The 18,376-nt window shown below is 47.8% G+C and overlaps 1 protein-coding gene and 1 pseudogene across 1 annotated transcript in view; one reads left to right on the forward strand and one right to left on the reverse strand.

The window, feature by feature from the left end:
- Positions 1 to 4,798: 4,798 nt before the first annotated feature.
- On the reverse strand, positions 4,799 to 8,058 carry LOC102851621 (annotated as a pseudogene).
- Positions 8,059 to 8,695: 637 nt separating this feature from the next.
- The window catches only part of FAM83D (family with sequence similarity 83, member D), a 34,979-nt gene continuing 25,298 nt past the window's right edge, over positions 8,696 to 18,376 (forward strand). Inside the window, 1 exon segment of the mRNA XM_006881528.1 lies at positions 8,696 to 9,262. Coding sequence (XP_006881590.1) covers positions 8,696 to 9,262 — 567 coding nt within the window.

Consider the following 18,376-nt stretch of genomic DNA (forward strand, 5'->3'; position numbering starts at 1 on the left):
CTGTGTGTCTGCTCCCCCACCTCCCTGCTGAGATCAATCTTGTCCAAGCCAGGAACCAGCTGGGTGACCACACACAGGGGACTTCCCATCCCTGGAGTCTTCTAAATTCGGCTTTGCTCTTGAATGGAAGTATCAAAAGGGAGGCAAAGTCAGTGTATCCAAAGGTGCACTTGATAAAACCACTTCTTTTAGGCTGTCAGACGAACACCAGGGGAGAAGCCACTAGATTTGCTTTCTGTCATGGACAGCGGCATAGTTACAGGTGCCACGGGTTGATATGCAGGAAATGAAGCCAAGGGAAGACTGGTAGTTGGATTTTTCAAGGCAAAGGGGTGTGTGGATTCATCATGCCTGAAAACAGATAGAGCCCAGCACCCTGGCTGAGCCTTGTGAATATTGAGGCTTGTAAGGCCAGTTGTCCACACACTGGGCCACCAGAGGCCCCCATGCCTCCCACCCTACCCTTCATCCAGGTATGCAGAGTGCTCACATCCAAGGCCCAGCTCCATTTCCCCAGAAAATGCACCTGACCCTTGTGAGTTCCTGCCTGACCTGGGGGCTCCCAGCCTGTTCCCAGCAGAGTGGTGATGCCCAAGGCCCAAAATCCAAGGTGCCTCTAGTGGACATCAGCACCACATCCAGTGCTGGGTCTGGAGGTGGTTCTCACTCCAGCTCCACAGTATCTTGGCCCCAGCAGCCCCCAGGTTTAGCCCAAACCTCCTGGGATGACTCACACGCTGCAAGTTTGTTCCCTGCTCTGAGCGCCTTTTGTTTGTCCTAAAACTACCTCCTTAAAGCTCTGACACGCCCTTCAGATCCAGTTGCTGAGGTTTAGGGAGCAAATCTGAGTTCCTTTGAACCTCTTTTTGAGCCTATGAGAAATTCTTCCCATAGGGATACCTAGGGGTTAGGGCCTCCATAAACCCTCCTTGGGCCACACCTTCATATTGGGGTCTGCTGTCCACCAATCTCTGTCCCGTCTACATTTTCCATAGTCCAGAGAGGGAGCTGGACCCCAGGGACTTAGCTGATCTCTTACTGTGAGCAGGGCAGCTGGGCTGGAGAGCAGAGGGCTCTGGGAGTTACTGTGCCCGTGGTGCCCTGGAACACAGTGAGAGTCGCAGAACCAGACCTGGGGTCCTGGAGGGTCACAGCTCCAGACCTGCGGTCCTGGGCTGGTTTAGATCCCTCCCAATCCCCACCCAAGCTCCTGGCTAGACCCACTCTAGGTTGAAGGAGCAACTCTGTGCTTCCGGGTGGCCCCTCCAACATCTCCACCTACGGAGCAGGGCAGGGACGATCCAAAACACACCTCCCTTTGGCTTTAAAATGGTCTTCAGCCCAGACTGCCACCAGAAGTGCTTTGAGGCAGAGTAGAACTGAGGTTGAGAGGGAAGCTACATGAGAGAAGGGTGCAGGTTTTCACATCTGTTTGTTCAGGTGCTGAGACCACAGGCATTTGTTGCCCTGCCGGAGGAACCCTCTGGCTACTTCTCTCCACTTGCTTCCTGTGTCATTCTTTTCCCACCCAAAAGACTGGGACTCCCAGCTGAGTCCATGCCAGAAGCCAACTTCAGACAAGGGGACTTGGGGCATCTGCATTTTGAATCAGGGATGATTCATCTCTTCTAGGGCTTTGTGTACCTGGGGAGCTTTCCCTGTGAGTAGGAGTCTCTGGCCTGGACCATTCATTACTTCTCATGTAAGTTCTTGAGTAGTTTTGTCCTGCCGGGCACCATCTTGGGCACTGGAGTTAAGGGATGAACCAGGCAGAGTGACGAGAACTGTTCTCTGTTTCATCCCTTGAGGACCTCAGCATCAGTAGCCCCCTTTATTCACCTGGGGCAGTGACTGCATCCCTCTCCAGCGTCCTTTTGTTTCCAGCTCCTCCAGTCCCTGGAATAGAAATCTCTTTAGCTGGGAAACAGCGGTTGAGGATGCCACTGGATAACATGTGTCACTAGGTGCAGATGCTGGATCTTGGGTTCCAAGCAGACACCATCCCAAGTCCATCTGGAACTTTGAGGGATAACAGCCTGCAGGCTAGCCTCTTGGGACTGTCTAATAAAGAGTTTGAGGTGATGTCTCGATGAGTAAGGCTGCAATTTGCTGCCAAATGCATCTCAGGTTCTTAAAGTCTCTTGCTCATTTTAATTCATCATTACAAAGCCTCCTCTCCCTACCAATCTTTGATAAGACGAGAAGTTCATCTTTGAAGGTGGAAGTCTTTCCTCCTGAGTCAGCATTTCCGCCTGACAGGTGTGGATCCTGGAGCTTCGCTGAGTGGAGCCTGGCACACTCAACCAGATGCCAAGCTTCTGCTGAGCCCCGTATCTGGCAGCCATTTCTAAAACAGGTGCCACACCTGAGTGGTGGATGCACTAAGGGCTCCCTGCTCCCACCCTGTGTCCCAGACAGCTGGGAATGGGTGGTTGTCACCAAGCTGTAAGTCCCTAGGTAGAAGCCCAGCAAACTAAACCCTAGGCTCATATAATACTGAAGACTTTGCGTCTAATTTCCCCCTCAGTTACGCAGCACTGATTGAACTGGTCTGCACTGTTCGCTCGACTTCAAGGGACTTAGGGAACCGCCCACTTGGCTTGCTCACCGCAGTTTGCTGGCTTTTGTAACAGATCTTTTTGGCTAACAGTGTCAAGATATCTTCGGATCTTGATCTCTCTTTTCTACCTGATCACTCAGAGCAGACACTGGGGTACTTTCCAAAAAGGTGTTCCTTATAAGATGCCCAGATGGACGGTATTTAACTCTTGCTACTTGTAGCCTGGGGACAGCCTCGCCTTCCCAAAGGCCTATGAGAGCAATGGGCCCGTGGTCACTGGATGACACCATGCAGGTGACCCGCCCTTGACAGAAGCTGCAGTTCTCTCCATGGCAGTGGCCAGAGGGCCTGCTTCCCATGGGCATCGCAAGTGCCACGGTGCGGGGCCTGGCTCTGCGCATCCAGCAAAAGTCCGCAGACCCCCAGCCCGCCGCAATAATCCACCAGACCAGAAGCCACTGATGTACAGAGAACACTTAACAAAAATGTATTTTATGTGAAAAAAAATTATGAAAACTCTGTATACTGTATCAGCAGCTTTGTGTAAAAATGGCAATCAAGAGAGTCTAATATATTTAAAACTTTTTTAAAAAAAAGAAAAATCCTTGCAGATCTTTGATATTGTATTAAAGTAACTTCTGGGTAACCCCTCACCACACAGTAGTGATGGGGGGCTTGGTGACCTAGGCCGTGTCTCAACCATACCCCAAAGGGGCTTGACCCAAAGTTGCTTCCAGCTGCCAAGGCCTGTGACGGAATTCGCTGTTAAACGTTTTTAATTAAGATTATTAAATTTCTTTTAATAACACCTGGCAGTGTGGCTGTGGTCATTGCTCTGTGCTCTTTCAAACTGTGCTGCCTTGAAGGGGGGTGAGGGCTCCAGATTTCCTGTTTTCATCACCACGGGATCTTCCTGAGAGGTTCCTGATACCAAGCGCGCTCTGAGGCTCAGACAATAGGAAATAGAAGCCTTGCCACACTGAGATGTGATGAAACCTGAGGAAGCCAAGGAAAGGTAGGTGATTAGAGTAACAAATACATGATAGATGGGAGCTCTGGCGGCTGCCAGCTCAGCGGTTCAAATCCCCCCGCTGCCAACCACCACAGCAGAAAGCCCAACACCTTACTTAAGGTTATGTGGATAGTGTAAGAATACTGTCTGCCTGCCTCTTAGAATTCTACAAGGACAAAACAACTATGAGATACCATCTCACCCCAGTCAGAATAGCAAAATTTAACAGAAGAGCAAGCAACAAATGCTGGCGAGGATGTGGAGAAACTGGAACCCTTATTCACGGTTGGTGGGAGTGTAAAATGGTGCAACCACTGTGGAAGGTGGTATGACGCTTTCTCAAAAAGTTGTAGAGATACCATTTGACCCAGCAATTCCACTACTGGGAAAATACCCCAAAGAGACCATAACTGACTTCCAAGCAGATATATGCACACCCTGTTTATTGTGGCTTTGTTCACAATAGCAAGGAGTTGGAAACAACCTAAGTGCCCATCAACAAATGAATGGATAGAGAAGCTGGGGTATATTCACACAATGGAATACTACACTGCATTGAAAAACAAGGAACTCATACAATATTATTCAAAATGGGTGACCATGAAGGACATTAGGCTGAGTGAAGTATCTCAGTCACAAGAGGACAAATATTGCATGGTGCCACTGTTGTAAAACAGGACTGACCTCGGGGTTGGGGGGAGACTGAGAAAGATGGGTAAAATAATGTATACTGCATTGAACAGATGAGGGAGAAAACTGTTTAAAAGGGATATGTGATTAGGTATTTTTGTCATGACGGGAATCCAGGGCGAAGGCTGCATAGTGGAGTGGACCCTGGGGGAAGGGATTGTAAAACAAGGAAAGAATTTTTCTTTTACTTTTCCAAGAGTGTAGTGTACTGGGGAGGGGGGGAAGGGTTGGACGGGGAGAAAAGTGTAACAATTATTGAATGGAAACCCAGTGTCTATAAATTTTCATTGAAATTAATAATTAAAAAAAAAAGAATTCTACAAGGAGAAATCAGGCCATAGAAAGTCTATTGCCCTCCAACAAGATAAAAAGGCCATTCCTAGAGAAATCAGGGATGAGCAGGACCGTTGGAAGGATCATAAGAAGTAGGGCCTTCTAATCACTTTTCCCAGGCTGCCTGGGGAGACACAGGGAAAGGACAAAACACGGGGGAGGGGGAGAAAACTAGCAAACTCTGGGAGGTGGAGACGGCTCCTTCACACGGCGAAAAGGATCATAGAGGCCGCCATCAGATAGAAGAGCGCCATGGCCTCTGAGAGGGCAAAGCCCAGAAGAGCGTAGAAGAGCTGCTGCTTCAGAGAAGGGTTCCTGGCATAACCAATGATGAGGCTCCCAAACACAGTCCCAATCCCAGCTTCAGAGCCAGCCAGCCACTCCAACCATGGCAGCCCCAGCCCCAATGAACTTGGCTGCTGTGTTGGTACTGGTCTGGAATAAATAGGGATCGAGGAAAGTGGGGCTGCCAAGCTACTAAAATTCTCATCTCTCAGTGTCTCTGGTTGTTCCAGGACCACTGCAGACAGTGGACGGTTCAGCAGCTGAGAGGCACTCCTGACCAGGGAAGGGGTGGAGACAAACATGGTGCAGGTACACACTTTCAGGGGATGTGGGGCTGTGGCAGGAAAGCTGCTCCTAGTGCAGAGAAGACAGAGGAGGGGGAGAAGTAGGGCCTTCTTAGTCTCAAAGGAGAGGCCATGGTCTCCTGCATCTCAAATGTGGGACCATAGCTTTGTAAGTGTCAAAGAATCCAATCTCAGGTCTAGAGTGTGGGAGCTGCTATTTCGGTGTGTTCCATGGGGATGAGGTGCCCTCTGAAAACTGAGGGAACAAGGCTGCCATGCCCAAGGTGCAGAAGAACAAGATCTGCTGAGACCAAGGGGTCATAGTGCACTGGGAGAGTGGGGCTTCCTGAAGCTAAGGGAGTGAGGTTTATCCCTGTGAACCTGGAAGACCGAACTGAAGTGCAAGGCTGAAAGGTTATGTTTGTAGAATTCTACCCAGAATCCAGCACAAAATAGGCAATGCTCAAAGTGTGGAAGGTTTCCACCCAGAATCCAGTGAGCATGGCCAGCGCCCAGAGTCTGGAGGTTACTGCTCAGAAGATCTCGAGACACGGTTCGAATCCACCAGATGCTCTGCCGGGTAAGGAGGGGCAATCTCCTCCTGTACCAGTCAGATCTGATTTGACGGTACACGAACACAAAAATAATAAAATTTAAAAAAATTTTTTTTTTTTAAAAAAAAGAAGATCTCGAGAAAAGAGGATTATTTGCAAGATGACAAGGCTAATAAATTGGTTCTTCTGGGTTTTGGAGTTATTTAGTACCTGTTACTCCTTTTCCCCTTACAGTTCTCTCATTCAGAATGGAAGTGTGTTTGCCTTGTGCCTGTTCTACCACTGAACTTAAGAAGCAGACAGATTAAGCAGATAAAACTTGGATTCTAGATTCCCCAGGTTTACAGATGAAGAGGAATTTTGCCCCAGAATGGAAATAGGCCTAAAGTCTTGTGCATATTTTATTTACATGTTCCTAAAATGAGATCTTAGACTTGGCATTGACTTAAGATTTTTGAGATAATGTGATGGGGTGAGTGTGGTTTGCATGTGACAAAGACATGAATTTGGTGGCCAAGAGGTGGAAAGTTATGGAATGAATTGTGTCTTCCAGAGTAGGTGCTATATAAATCCTAACATCAGTGTTTGTGGTTCTATTCCCATTTGGGAATGAGGCAGAGTAAGTGGAGAGTATGCATTGAGATAATATTTTTGAGGTAAAAAGGAGCTTAGGCAAGCAAGATAGAAAGCAGAGATGGAGAAAGGTTAATGCCAATTCACATGCAAATAGAGCTCCAAGAAACAAGGTAAAGAAACAAGAACATTCCCTCAGAGCTGACAAAGAAGGAATACCTTTCTCTGGAGCTGGCATGGCCCTTCCAATCTCCTAAATTGTGAGAGAATGCACTTCTGTTTGTTAACACCATCCCCTTGTGGCATCTCTGATATAAGTGGTTGTTGATTGCCATCAAATTGAGCATGACTCATGACCCTATGAACAAAAGACCGGAAACCTTTCAATTAATGTCGTCATTTCTCAAAGTTCATAGAGTTTTCAGAGGCATGTTGTTTAGGAAGTGGATGCCAGAGTACTAGGTAACAAAGACCACACACACACACACACACACACACACACACACACAGATACTTTGTGGCACTGTGGTTAAGTGCTCCAAGAAAGAAAGATCAAGTTATCTACTCCCATAAAGATTACAACGTAGAGTAAAAAAATCCATAAACAGGAAGATTCCAGTCTGGATGGCACCCAGTGTCCACATATACATAAAGCCTGAGTGATGCAAACAGTTAATGCATGTGGTCAGCGTTTAATTGAAAGGCTGGCTATTTGATCATGAGTCTGCCCAGGAGAAAGGCCTGGGGATACGCTGTCCAACAATCAGCCTCTGAAAACCCAAGGGACAGTTCTGCTGACATGCATTGGAAATGACTGGATGGCAGCTGTTTGGGTTCTAAAGGAGCTCTGGTGACATAGTGACATGCTGTGCTCCTAACTGCCAGGTCTGTTGTTCAAATCTACCTGCTGCTGCATCCTCCCAGGGAGAAAGTCTGGAAATTTATTCTGTAAAAATTTTGGAAACCCGATGGAGGGTCACAATGAGTCAGAATTAACTTGATGGTAATGAGTTTTTTTTTTTAAAAAAATAGAATAAAATACACACACTTAGAATAAAATACACACAATCTTTATGTATTATTTATCTATGTGTTGTTGTGATGTGCCATTATGACCTTATATACAACAGCTCTGAACTCTACTCCACCCTGAGCCAGTCTCAACTGATTCAGACATATGTACCTCCATTATTCCAGCTACTGTGTCAATCCGTCTCATCCAGGGTTTTCCTCTCCTGTGCCATCCCTCCACCCTTCCAAGCACAATGACCTTCTACAAAGACCGGTCCCTCCTGGCCACGTGCCTTTTAATGAGATGGAGCTTCAAAATCCTAACTTTCAAGGAGAAACTTGGTTTCACCATCTCCAATACACACCTGTTTGTTTTCTTGGCAGTCCATGGAATGTTCAAGACTCTTCTCCAGTGCTCGCTTCGGTAGCACATATACTAAAATTGGGACGATACAGAGAAGATCAGCAAGAAGTGTTCCATTAAAAAAAAAAAAAAAAGACTTCTCCAGCTCCACAACTCAAAGGCATCAATTCTTCTGTCATCCTTAGTCATTGTCCAGTTCTCTGATGCATAATAAGTAATTGCAAAGACCATGGCCTGAATCAGGCATATCTTGGTCTCTAGCCTGACATCTTTGCATCTCAGGACTCGGGAGAGGTACACTCTTTCCAGTGGTTTAAACCTGACTGTCCCACCCGGAGAGAACGAGCTGCGAGGCCTGCCGGCAGGGGGCGCGCTAGGATACGGGGTTCCATGCCCCGCTCTGTCTGTCAAAGGCAAACTAAACTCTTTTTTACAAAGCCCTCTTCTCTCAAGCAGATTAAGAGCTGTGATCTCCTGCACGGAGCCGACACAGAGTAACAGAGTAAACGCAAATCAAACCTAAGCCATTGCCATTGCGTAGATTCCGATTTACAGCGAGTCTGTAGAATAGAGAACTCAAAAACTAAAAATGTGCATGGAGGGCGACTGCCACATTTTTCTTGAACGGAGATGCTCGTCGTGAACTCAATGGTCCTGAGTTCGAACTAACAATCTTTTGTTAGCAACCGAGAGTTTAACCACTTCGTCGCCGGGACAACTTGGACACAGGATAATGAATACTCAAACTCATTGCCATCGAGTCGATTCAGATTCATGGCAACATTGTATAGAGCTTCCAAAGTTGTGACTTTTTTTTTTTAAGGCTGTGACTTAACATGAACTAAGCAGTAAGGTTTAAATCTCAAACAGCGAAAAAGCATGGGCTCGGTTGCAGAGGCGCGGCCCTGACAGCCACCAATAGCACTTGAGGGGCTGTGGCCATGTCAGCGCATGTGCGAAACTATCGGCATGAGGAGGGGCTAGCCAAGACTATAGCCAATAGGAGAGCGGGGCGGAGCGAAGCGGCCAATGGCGCGGGCCAGTTTGATTCAAAGATGCATATAAAGGCGGTTGCGCACGCCCGTACTTGCCTAAGAGCGGTCCTTGGAGGCTGCAGCCATGGCCTTGCGGTCCGAAGTCCTGGACGAGCTGCCGGCCGACTGCTTGTCGCCATGCGGGCCTCCCAACCCGGCCGAACTGTACAGCGAAGCGCAGCGCCTCGCGCTCGAGGAGCTGGTGACAGGCGGCCCCGACGCCTTCTCGATCTTCCTGCGGCGCGAGCGCCTGGGCCGCTTCCTGAACCCGGACGAGGTGTGCGCGATCCTGAGCGCGAGCGAGCGGCCTGACCAGGAGGGCGCGGCGGCGGGCGCCGAGGACTCCTTCGGCTCGTCGCACGACTGCTCGTCCGGCACCTACTTCCCGGAGCAGTCGGACTTGGAGCCGCCGCTGCTCGAGCTCGGCTGGCCGGCCTTCTACCAGGGCGCCTACCGCGGAGCCACGCGCGTCGAGGCGCACTTCCAGCCGCGCGGTGTGGGCGCCGGCGGCCCCTACGGCTGTAAGGACGCGCTGCGCCAGCAGATCCGCTCCGCGCGAGAGGTGAGCGGGCCACCGGGGCTCCCGGACCGACCGGGGGCCTGCCCGAGAAGGGGAGACTGACCCGCTGGGGGCGCCGGCCAGGTCACCTTCTCCCCGAGCTCTGCCCTAAGCGCGGGCCGGTGCTCCCGGGGTCCCCAGCTCGCTCTCTTCTCCATGTCTCCCTCGGACTCCCCACCTTGGTAACTTTTCCTCTTTTCACCTGGTCATACCTTATGGCTATAGGGAATGGGAAGGGAATTCGAATTGTATCTGGCATCTGCATCGCCCTGGCTCTCCCCAGTACGATTTTTCTTCCCTGGAACCCAACATCCAAACCTCCATAAATGCCCCGAGGGAGGAACCAGAGACTCCTAACATTTCCACAGTTGAGATATATTCAGTTCAGATTGCCTACATTCTGAGTGTCCACTACATTACATTAGCTCCTCCTTCCTGGGGGCTCTTTCAAGAAGACACTTCAGGAAAGAGATGCATTTCCTAAGAAAATGTTTCTTACTAGAAATACATTGATCATGATACACAGAGACAACTTAAGCAGTTAGGAATCCGCTGTTGCTGGTTACCTCCACATAGAAAGCAAATAAATGCACCAAAGTCAAGGTCCCTGTAGCATTCCTTCCTGCTACAGATTGCAGAAGTTCTGCGAATGGAGGGGACAGGGATTTGGCTTTCTATAGGCCAGGGCTGCCTCGGTTAGCAGTAATCAGTTGCCATCAAGTCACCTGACTTAATAGTGGCCACCTGTCTATCCGAATGTTGTGTGATGTTGACTGGGAACCAACTCTGGAGGAGATTGCAGCTGGGGGATTCAAACCATGTGCCTTTGGGATTACAGTGCAGCTGCCTCTAGGCCACCAGAGCTCCCAGTGGGTTAGAACAGAACTTGACCACCAGCTTTTCAGTAAGCACAGTCCAGGGGCTCCTGAAGTACAGATACCACAGGCAGCACCAGGTCAGCCCAACTGGCCCCAGTGGGTTGTGATGCTTTGATCAGGCATGTAGTGTCTGGGGTCTTGAGGTACAGTGGGGAGCTCCCACCTGCCTACTAGCCAGGATGAGGCTGGAGCAGAATCCTGGGATCTGAAAGAATACAGCGTGCAACCTGGATAGGTAGCCTCGCAGAGAGCTCAGTCCACAGCCATAGTTAGTTTGCTTGCTGGCTGGCAGTGCCCCTGGACTGTGTGGGCCTGGAACTTGGCAGGTAAAGCCAAGGTCTTGGTAAGAAACGAGGCTGGAACCAGACTAGTTTGTCTATTAGGGAACAGAGTCCGAAAGCAAGCTGGGACATTCACCAGAGTTCCTGCCTGATGTTGGGCGTTCTCCACCTGACTGTGGAGAGTCAGTGAGCCTGTGCCTTCTCCTTGGGGGACGGGATGTGGAGGTCCAGCCAGGCTGCTCTCACTCAGGTCCATGGTGCTTTGAGTGGTCCCAGGACCCTTCAGTGAGAAGCTTACTACTCGGGCAGAATTGTGGGAGAGGCAGGCATGCAGTCCCAAAACTCACCTTCAGGAGGAGAACTTGAGCTCCTGAGAAATGTATTAGATGGGACTCTGTAAAGAGACCTATCAATTCACGTAATCTCTATTTTTTTGGCAACATTAGAGGGGAGGGTGTTGACCAGAGTTAGAGCTCAGATTTTCCTTTGTGTGATGGGCATTTTGAAATTCTAACACACTTGGACCTTTCCATCCTGGGTTGAAACCTCCTGCCTCACAGCTTACTTTGTCCTGTGGCCAGGGACATGATGTATCTAACCACACACCCTTCTCTCTTGGAACTTAGGCAATTTTTGTTGTTATATATAGAATTTGTCTGCATGTGCACACGTGTGTGTGAGACACACTTTCTTATGTAAAACATTTAAACATTGTAGTATTGTGTTTTCAGTAATGATTTACACAGTAGTTTAGTTTCCTTTTCATTAGTGTTACACAAACTGTTCAGTGACAATGGTTGAAAGCCAGGCAGTCTTAACATTGCCTTTAAAGTCCAGTGAATATTTCAGCACACTTGCTCTTTGCCAAATTATTTACTTCAGTACGTACTACGGAGCTATGGTGGCTAGTGAGAAAGGAGTTACTCTGCCGACCCGAGCGCAGGAAGTTCCAGTCCACCAACTGCTGCTTGGGAGAGAAATGGACTGGCTTCTCTCATGTGATTTACTGCCTCTGGAAACCCACTGGAGGGTCAACTATGAGTTGGTGCTGACTTGATGGCAAACAACAACAACAACAGCACTATGTACTAAGTATTGTGGACAGAATGTGGGTGTCCAGGTGGAGGGCCTATGATTGATAAGAAGTTACTCCTGGCATGAGGGTCTGAAGAGAGGGAAGATGGCTTGGCGAAGACAGAGAACAAAGAGTTAACAGGGTTCGTGCTTACATAGGAGACTGAAATGAGAGCCTGGAGATAGAATCTTGGGGCTTTTAAACACTACTTGAGGCGAGCTCTGGTGGCCTAGTGGCAAGAAGCTGCACTACAATCCCAGAAGTACATGGTTCGAATCCACCAGATGCTCTGCTGGAGAAGGAGGGACAATCTCCTCCTGTAACCAGTCAGATCTGATTTGATGGTACACACATGCACAAATAATAAAAGAATACAATTAAATTAAAATTTAAAAAATAAACACTACTTGATAGAGTGATGGGGAGCCATTGAAGATTTATGGGGAGGTGCAGAGCATGATCGGATTGGGTTGCTTAATAGTAATTCCAGAGGCAGCATGAGAGGTGTTGTAGAGAGAGTTGGGACTGGTTTCAGCCACAGAGAAAGATACCCCTTCCTCCACATCAGCATGGTTCCCGAGACTAGTCGTAACGGCTGCTGTATAAGGTATGCACAGTTTTCTTCAGTGTCTGCTAGCAATCTTTGTCTGTGTTAGTTTGTTTATTTATTTAAATGAATATTTACAGAGATTTAGGATTTCCATTCATTCATTGTTGCATTCTTCTCCCTGCCCACCCCTCCTCCCCCTCTCTATGTTTTGCATTTAGATCTTGCTATCCACACAGATATCCTGCAGCCAAAAAGTAACATGGGATCATAGTATCCATCTAGTGTTGTCTCTTTGGACACATCTACCACTGGCCAGCCTCCAAACTCCCACACAGAACCTTGTAAATACAGATATAACTTGGGGAACTTAAGGTCAGACATCCAGAGTGACTTATGACTTTTTTTTTTTAAATGGTTAAATAAAAAGAAGTTCTGGTGACCTAGTGGTAAGGAACTGTGCTGCCCACCTGAAGTCATGCTGTCCAGATCTACCAGCTGCTTTACAAGAGAAAGATGAGCAGTCTCCTTCCATACAATTTACCACCTCTGAAAACTTGCTTGAGGGTCAGCTATGAATTGATTCCAACTCAATGGTACATAACAACATAAATAAATTAAAAGAGTGTGTGGGAGGGGAACAACTGAAAAGATTAGGTTGTCATGTGAAAATTAGCACTGTGTAAAAATGGAGGATGACTACATCATTACATAACTGCTAAGCCTCATCATTACATAATTGCCAAAATGCAGAGAAGCATGGACCAGCTGACACCTGAACCATCACAGCCTGTGTTACTCTTAACCTTGCACTTGGGCATTCATTAATGCCAGTACTAAATAGGCAGATAGTAGATTGACTTTGGGTCACTCAGTTTTAAGTGCCAGTTGTCAGATAATGAGATAATCCGTAAGTGAGGAGTTGTTGTTGTGTACTATTGAGTTGGAACCAACCCATAGCTGACCCTCCAGCGAGCTTTCAGAGGCAGTTAATCGCAACAGAGGAGACTGCATGAAGGGCTCTGTGCTGAGGGAATTACTAGGGGTTGGAGCAGGGCAAGCGTTTTAGATAGAATTGACAAGGCTCGCTGTCTAGATGGCAAGGGGGAAGGGTAAGGAGAAGAAGGGTTAAGCTGAGGCGAGATATTGTCAGCTTTGTTGTGCATTCAGGCTGTCAAATAAGGATGGGAAGAGTAAAATGAGTGGGATTTGAGACTTTGAGATTCCCAAGACCATCTTTTTCATTCAAAACAAGACATCTATTCAATTTTTTTTTACTTACCGTAATTCTTTGTCTGCCAGGCGGTGTTTTAAGTAACCTTTATAACAACCTACAGTTGTACAGTTATCATCTCCATGATGAGAGGATGGAATGATGGGATTGGAGCATAGAGAAGTCAAGATGCCTCAGAGTCACACAGCTGGAGGGTGATGAGTGAGGGTTCAAACCAAAGCGTGCGATTCTCAGTCACTGGTACCCAGTCCACTCCGCTCATTTCTTGTGGAGAAGAGGAGCCCTCGCTGCCTCCATCATTTCCTCCAGCTGGACAGAGGATTAGGGGTGGACAGGTAGTAGAGTGATCTTGTAGCCAATCAGGTGCCACAGCCTTTGTGATGGGGGGGGACACCATGAAGATGCCAGTTTTGGGCTGTTTGGAATGGTGGATGGTGACAGCACGTCGGTAATGCTGAGTGAGTACTTTCAATGGGTCACACAGTGTCTGTGTGCTAAGTCCGTCACCGTGAACCCTCCCATCTCTAGGAGAGTTTGCAGTTAGGAGACCAGGCCAGGCTGAGAGAGAGGTTAAGTGACTTACGCAAGGTCAGGAACCAGCCCAAACCTGCCTGGCTCCAGCGCTCAGCTCTTAGTCACAACTCCACACCACCAGGCGCCCTGGTCATTTTTTAACAGGCTGAAGGTTTTTAACGGTTTCTTAGGATCTGGTGTTTTTATGTCTGCGTATGTTCTATAAAAAGGAAAATGATGACATCGCTACCTCTGCCCTTTTCAGAATGACTGGTTCATTTCAAGAGGAGACATCCAGTCAGGCAGGGACTTCCTGAGCCATCAAGTGGGAGCGGACTGAGGCAGAGCCTGTGCTCACGGCACCAGGAGAAGCAGCAGCTGTGGGGAGTGAATCTCTGCAGGTCTGAGTTTCATAAATCAGGGTGCATTTTCCCCTGCCCAGGAAAATCAGCGCCAGGTTGTTTCTGGTGCCCGGCTCAGAGGAGGTGTGTTGGAATTTTATTTTATTTTTTATGAAACAAAAGACTTAATATCCGACTCTGAATTCCACATAAAAGGTCTTAAGTAATGAGGCTTCAGTAAGGTAGAGTCAGGCTTCACTAAAGTGGTTGTATTTCCCCTGACTTGGGAGGTCTGGGTCCCAACCTGGTCCTTTATCAGATGTGGCTCTGGAAGGACGTTTAGTTGTCAGCCTCCAAGACCGGGTACTGACACAGGTCACTCAGGAAATGGCAGGTTCTGATCCTGCCTCGAAAGAACCAGGAAGAGGTGATGGGTAAACACTCAGCTGCTAACCAAACTATTGGCAGTTCCAATCCACCTAGCTGCACTGCAGAAGGAAGAGCTGGCAATCTGTTCCCATAAAAATGCAGCCAAGAAAATCCTGTGAGTGGGGTTAACTCTGTCACATGGGCTTGCACTGAATCTAAAGTCGACTTGATAACACCTCACAAGCACCCTATCTTTGCAGGCCGGGTGGATGGTTCTCAGGAAGGTGTTGTCCACTGACTACGTGGACTCACTTTTCACGCTGTTGCAGATCCACAGAGCACATGGCAGGTGGGAGATAGTAAATAAGTACTATGGGGACCTATTACAGGCTCTTTGGCCCAGTCGGCTACATAGATGCTTTTGACCCAAAAAGGATGGGGAGGAGGATAATAAGAGAGAGAAGGAGAAGCAGGAAAAAGGAAGGGACAAGCAAAGAGTTTGGGGGATTCTGGCTACCTTTCCACTCAGCTTGTGTTTTTCCCAAGTGGAAGTCCGCTAAAGAGCCCGGGTGGTAGAGCACCTTGAATCATCCTGCCTCTTTCCTGGAGAAGGACGTGGAAGTCGGCTTCTGTGAAGATTGACAGCCTTGCAAACCCTGTGGGATAGCTCTGCTCTGTCCTATGGTGTCACCGTCCTGGAGTCAGCTCGGTGGCGGTGGGTCTTGCTTTGTTTGGAGAGGTGGTGAGCTGGGCGTGTGGATCTGCTCCTTCCTGCTCTGGCTCTGTTTCTGGGTCTCTTCTGAAGCCTGGATGTTCCGCCACATAGTGAGAGAGATGTTCAGAAAGCATACGATTCACTTGTAAATATAATCTTGACTAATTTGGACTTTTAGAGAGTCAATATGTTGCTTCCGAAGGAATTTTTAGAGTACTTTTTAAAAAAAAAGTATTATTTGTGTGTGTGTGTGTGTGTGTGTGTGTGTGTGTGTGTGTGTGTACCATCAAATCAGATCTGACTATTACAGGAGGAGATTGTCCCTCCTTCTCCAGCAGAGCATCTGGTGGACTTGAACCACTCACCTCAGGGATTGTAGTGCAGCTTCTTGGCACTAGGCCACTAGAACTTGCCTAGAGTACTTTTTTTTTTAAAAAAAATTATTTTATACTGGTTTACATACAAAGTTCATAAAGTTAATATGCTTTATGTTTCACACCAGACCTTTCCCCTTTCCTTTACCATTTTGATCGGTACTGATTATTTTCCATACACTCGTGAGTGTAGGATCTGACCCTAAACCCTTACTCTTGAAGATGCCATCCAGTAGCCACTGTTGTCCTGTGAGTTGGTGTGTGAGTAGAGTGGGCTGCACGCATCTGGTGGTACAACACTTGGTGTTCAGCTGATGCCCAAAACCCGCCTAGAAGCTCCATGAGTGGAAAGCAGGTAAAATTGATGCAAGTGGCATACTGTGTTTTTACGAAAATAATTTGGATCTGCTATGTGTGCCAGTGGGAGCTCTGGTGGCCTAGTGGCAAGAAGCTGTGCTGCCATCCCGAAGGCACATGGTTCAAGGCCACCAGCTGCTCTATGGCTGAAAGGTGGGCAGTCTCCTCCCATGCAACTGACTGCCTCTGAAAACTCACTGTAGCGTCAGCAATTGGTCCGTTTCAACTTGACAGTACACAACAACAACAACAACATAATTTGTGCTAGCAGCTCCCCACTACTTTCTTTCCATCTCCCAGATATTTTTTGTAAATGCTCAATACTTACCTATCCAACCCAACATTTTTTTACAGCAACATGTAAAAACAGTTGACATAGTAGAACTTATTAAAGGACTTCTCAAAGGAAGGAGATGCTGCTCACATGTCCTTCAGCAGGAGATTGGTGAGAGCCTTAGTTATCAAGTGTTGCTGCAACAAATACCACAAGCAGATGCCTTGATGAAACAGAAATTTATTCTCTTATACCTTAGGAAGATGGAAGTCCCGATTCGCGGCACTGCTAGCTTTGTTGTTGTTTTTATGTGTGGTCAAGTCACCTGCGACCCCTAGCAACCATATGTACAGCAGCTCTGAACCCTTCCCTGCCCTGAGCCAGTCTCACTGACTCTGACACACCAACACCCATCGCCCCAGTTACCATACCAATCCATCTCATCCAGGATCTTCCTCTCCTGTGTTGTCCCTCCACCTTTCTGAGCATGATGTCTTCTCCAAGGACCAGTCCCTCCTGGCCACGTGCCCAAAGTATGTGTGGCGGAGAGGGCTTAATCTCTCTGCGCCGGAGAACGGTCCTTGTTTCCATCTTGTGGGCCCTGTGTTCCTTGAAGGTGTCCGTGTGTCTTAGCATTAATCGTCCCCTGGGTTTCACTTCCTCAGAGTCGGAGTGACCGAGTAGGACAGATGAGCGTTGCCCCGATAGATTTCCAAAGCTGTGAATCTTTATGGAAGGAAGAAAAGTGCCTCATCTTTTCCCTGGGGCATGCCTTGTGGATTCAAACCACTGACCTTTTGGTTAGCAGCCCAGCACTTACTCTGCTCCACCCCAGGGCTCCTTGCATGCTGAAACAGGGCAGAGAATATGCAGGTGTGTGTTGTGTGTTGTCTTTCCAGAAAGGCAGTTACTGTTCTCGGCAGATGCAGGCTAAGCCAGCACTTGGATCTGATGCTTACATGGTTAGTGGTATAATAACAGTCTGTGAAACCCAGGGGAAATAGACATAAATAACACAAATTGAGGACTTTCTGTAGAAGTTATATTCTTTCTGTTTTACAATCCTAAAGATGATACAGCATTCAAGATAGTAGTGTAAAAATTTCTCAAGAAATGCTAAGATCATTTCTGTCCTGTTGGAAAATTTAATAAAACAGAGAAAATATTCTTTGTTTTTTAAACAAGAGGGTCTTCAGAAGAACTGGCAGGAGAACTGAGGGATCAGAGTCTGGAGGCTGGGATGTCACAGGACTCACCGGGACAGGTCATTGGTGAGGACACCTTCGAGTGTGTGCAGCCCTTTGGGAGAATTCCAAGCATACTGCACGCCTGTCCATGTGTTCTGACTATGGGCGAGAAGGGAGGGAAACTGAGGCCCGGGAGCAAAGGGTGATTGACATGAACTTCCTGCTTGATGCCGTGGAAGAGCTGGGCTAGGAACTGGAATGACTGACCCTGAGTGACCCTCTTGGGAGTTCAAACCCACCCAGCCCATTGAGTGTGCATGAGTCACAGATTTTTCAGAGCTGGAAGGGGTCTTCAATCATCTGATTCAGACTCTTTGTTTTCTTCAGTGGAAGCCACTTGGGCCCAGGAAGAATGACAGTGGCAGAATAGAGACTTCAAACATGAGTAACTTGCTAAGATAAGAGTTCACTTGGATTCCCTCATTGACTGAACCTCCAAACAAAGACCATGAGATAGTTAGTATTACTGTCATTCTACAGAGACCAACAGAACTACAGTAACTTTCTAGAAGATAGATGGTACCAGAATGCCAAAGAGCAGGGAGTCAGGCCCTGGTCTAATTCCACAGCCTGTCTTCCTCATGGTTTTTAACAACCGTCTCTAAATTATTTCATGCTCTTCATGGCTTGATAGTAAAGAGTTGCGCAGCCAACCCAAAGGCAGGTGGTTCAAATCCACCACCTGCCCCACAGGAGAAAGATGGGCAATCTCCTGTGTGATTGATTGCCTCTGAAACTCTTCTGAAGGGTCGGCTATGAGTCTATTCCAACTTGACAATACACAACAACAACATTAGTAGTCGTTCCCCTCAGTGGGCTTGATCTCGCCTACTTCACTGAATACTGTACTGAAGCTACCAGGATGAATGTCAAGCTCTCAGTCATTTGAAGATTGAAGAGACTTGTTTAGAA

Source organism: Elephantulus edwardii, unplaced genomic scaffold (genome assembly GCF_000299155.1).
Source record: "Elephantulus edwardii isolate Elephantulus edwardi_28Jun2011 unplaced genomic scaffold, EleEdw1.0 scaffold00015, whole genome shotgun sequence".
NCBI classification, from domain to species: domain Eukaryota; kingdom Metazoa; phylum Chordata; class Mammalia; order Macroscelidea; family Macroscelididae; genus Elephantulus; species Elephantulus edwardii.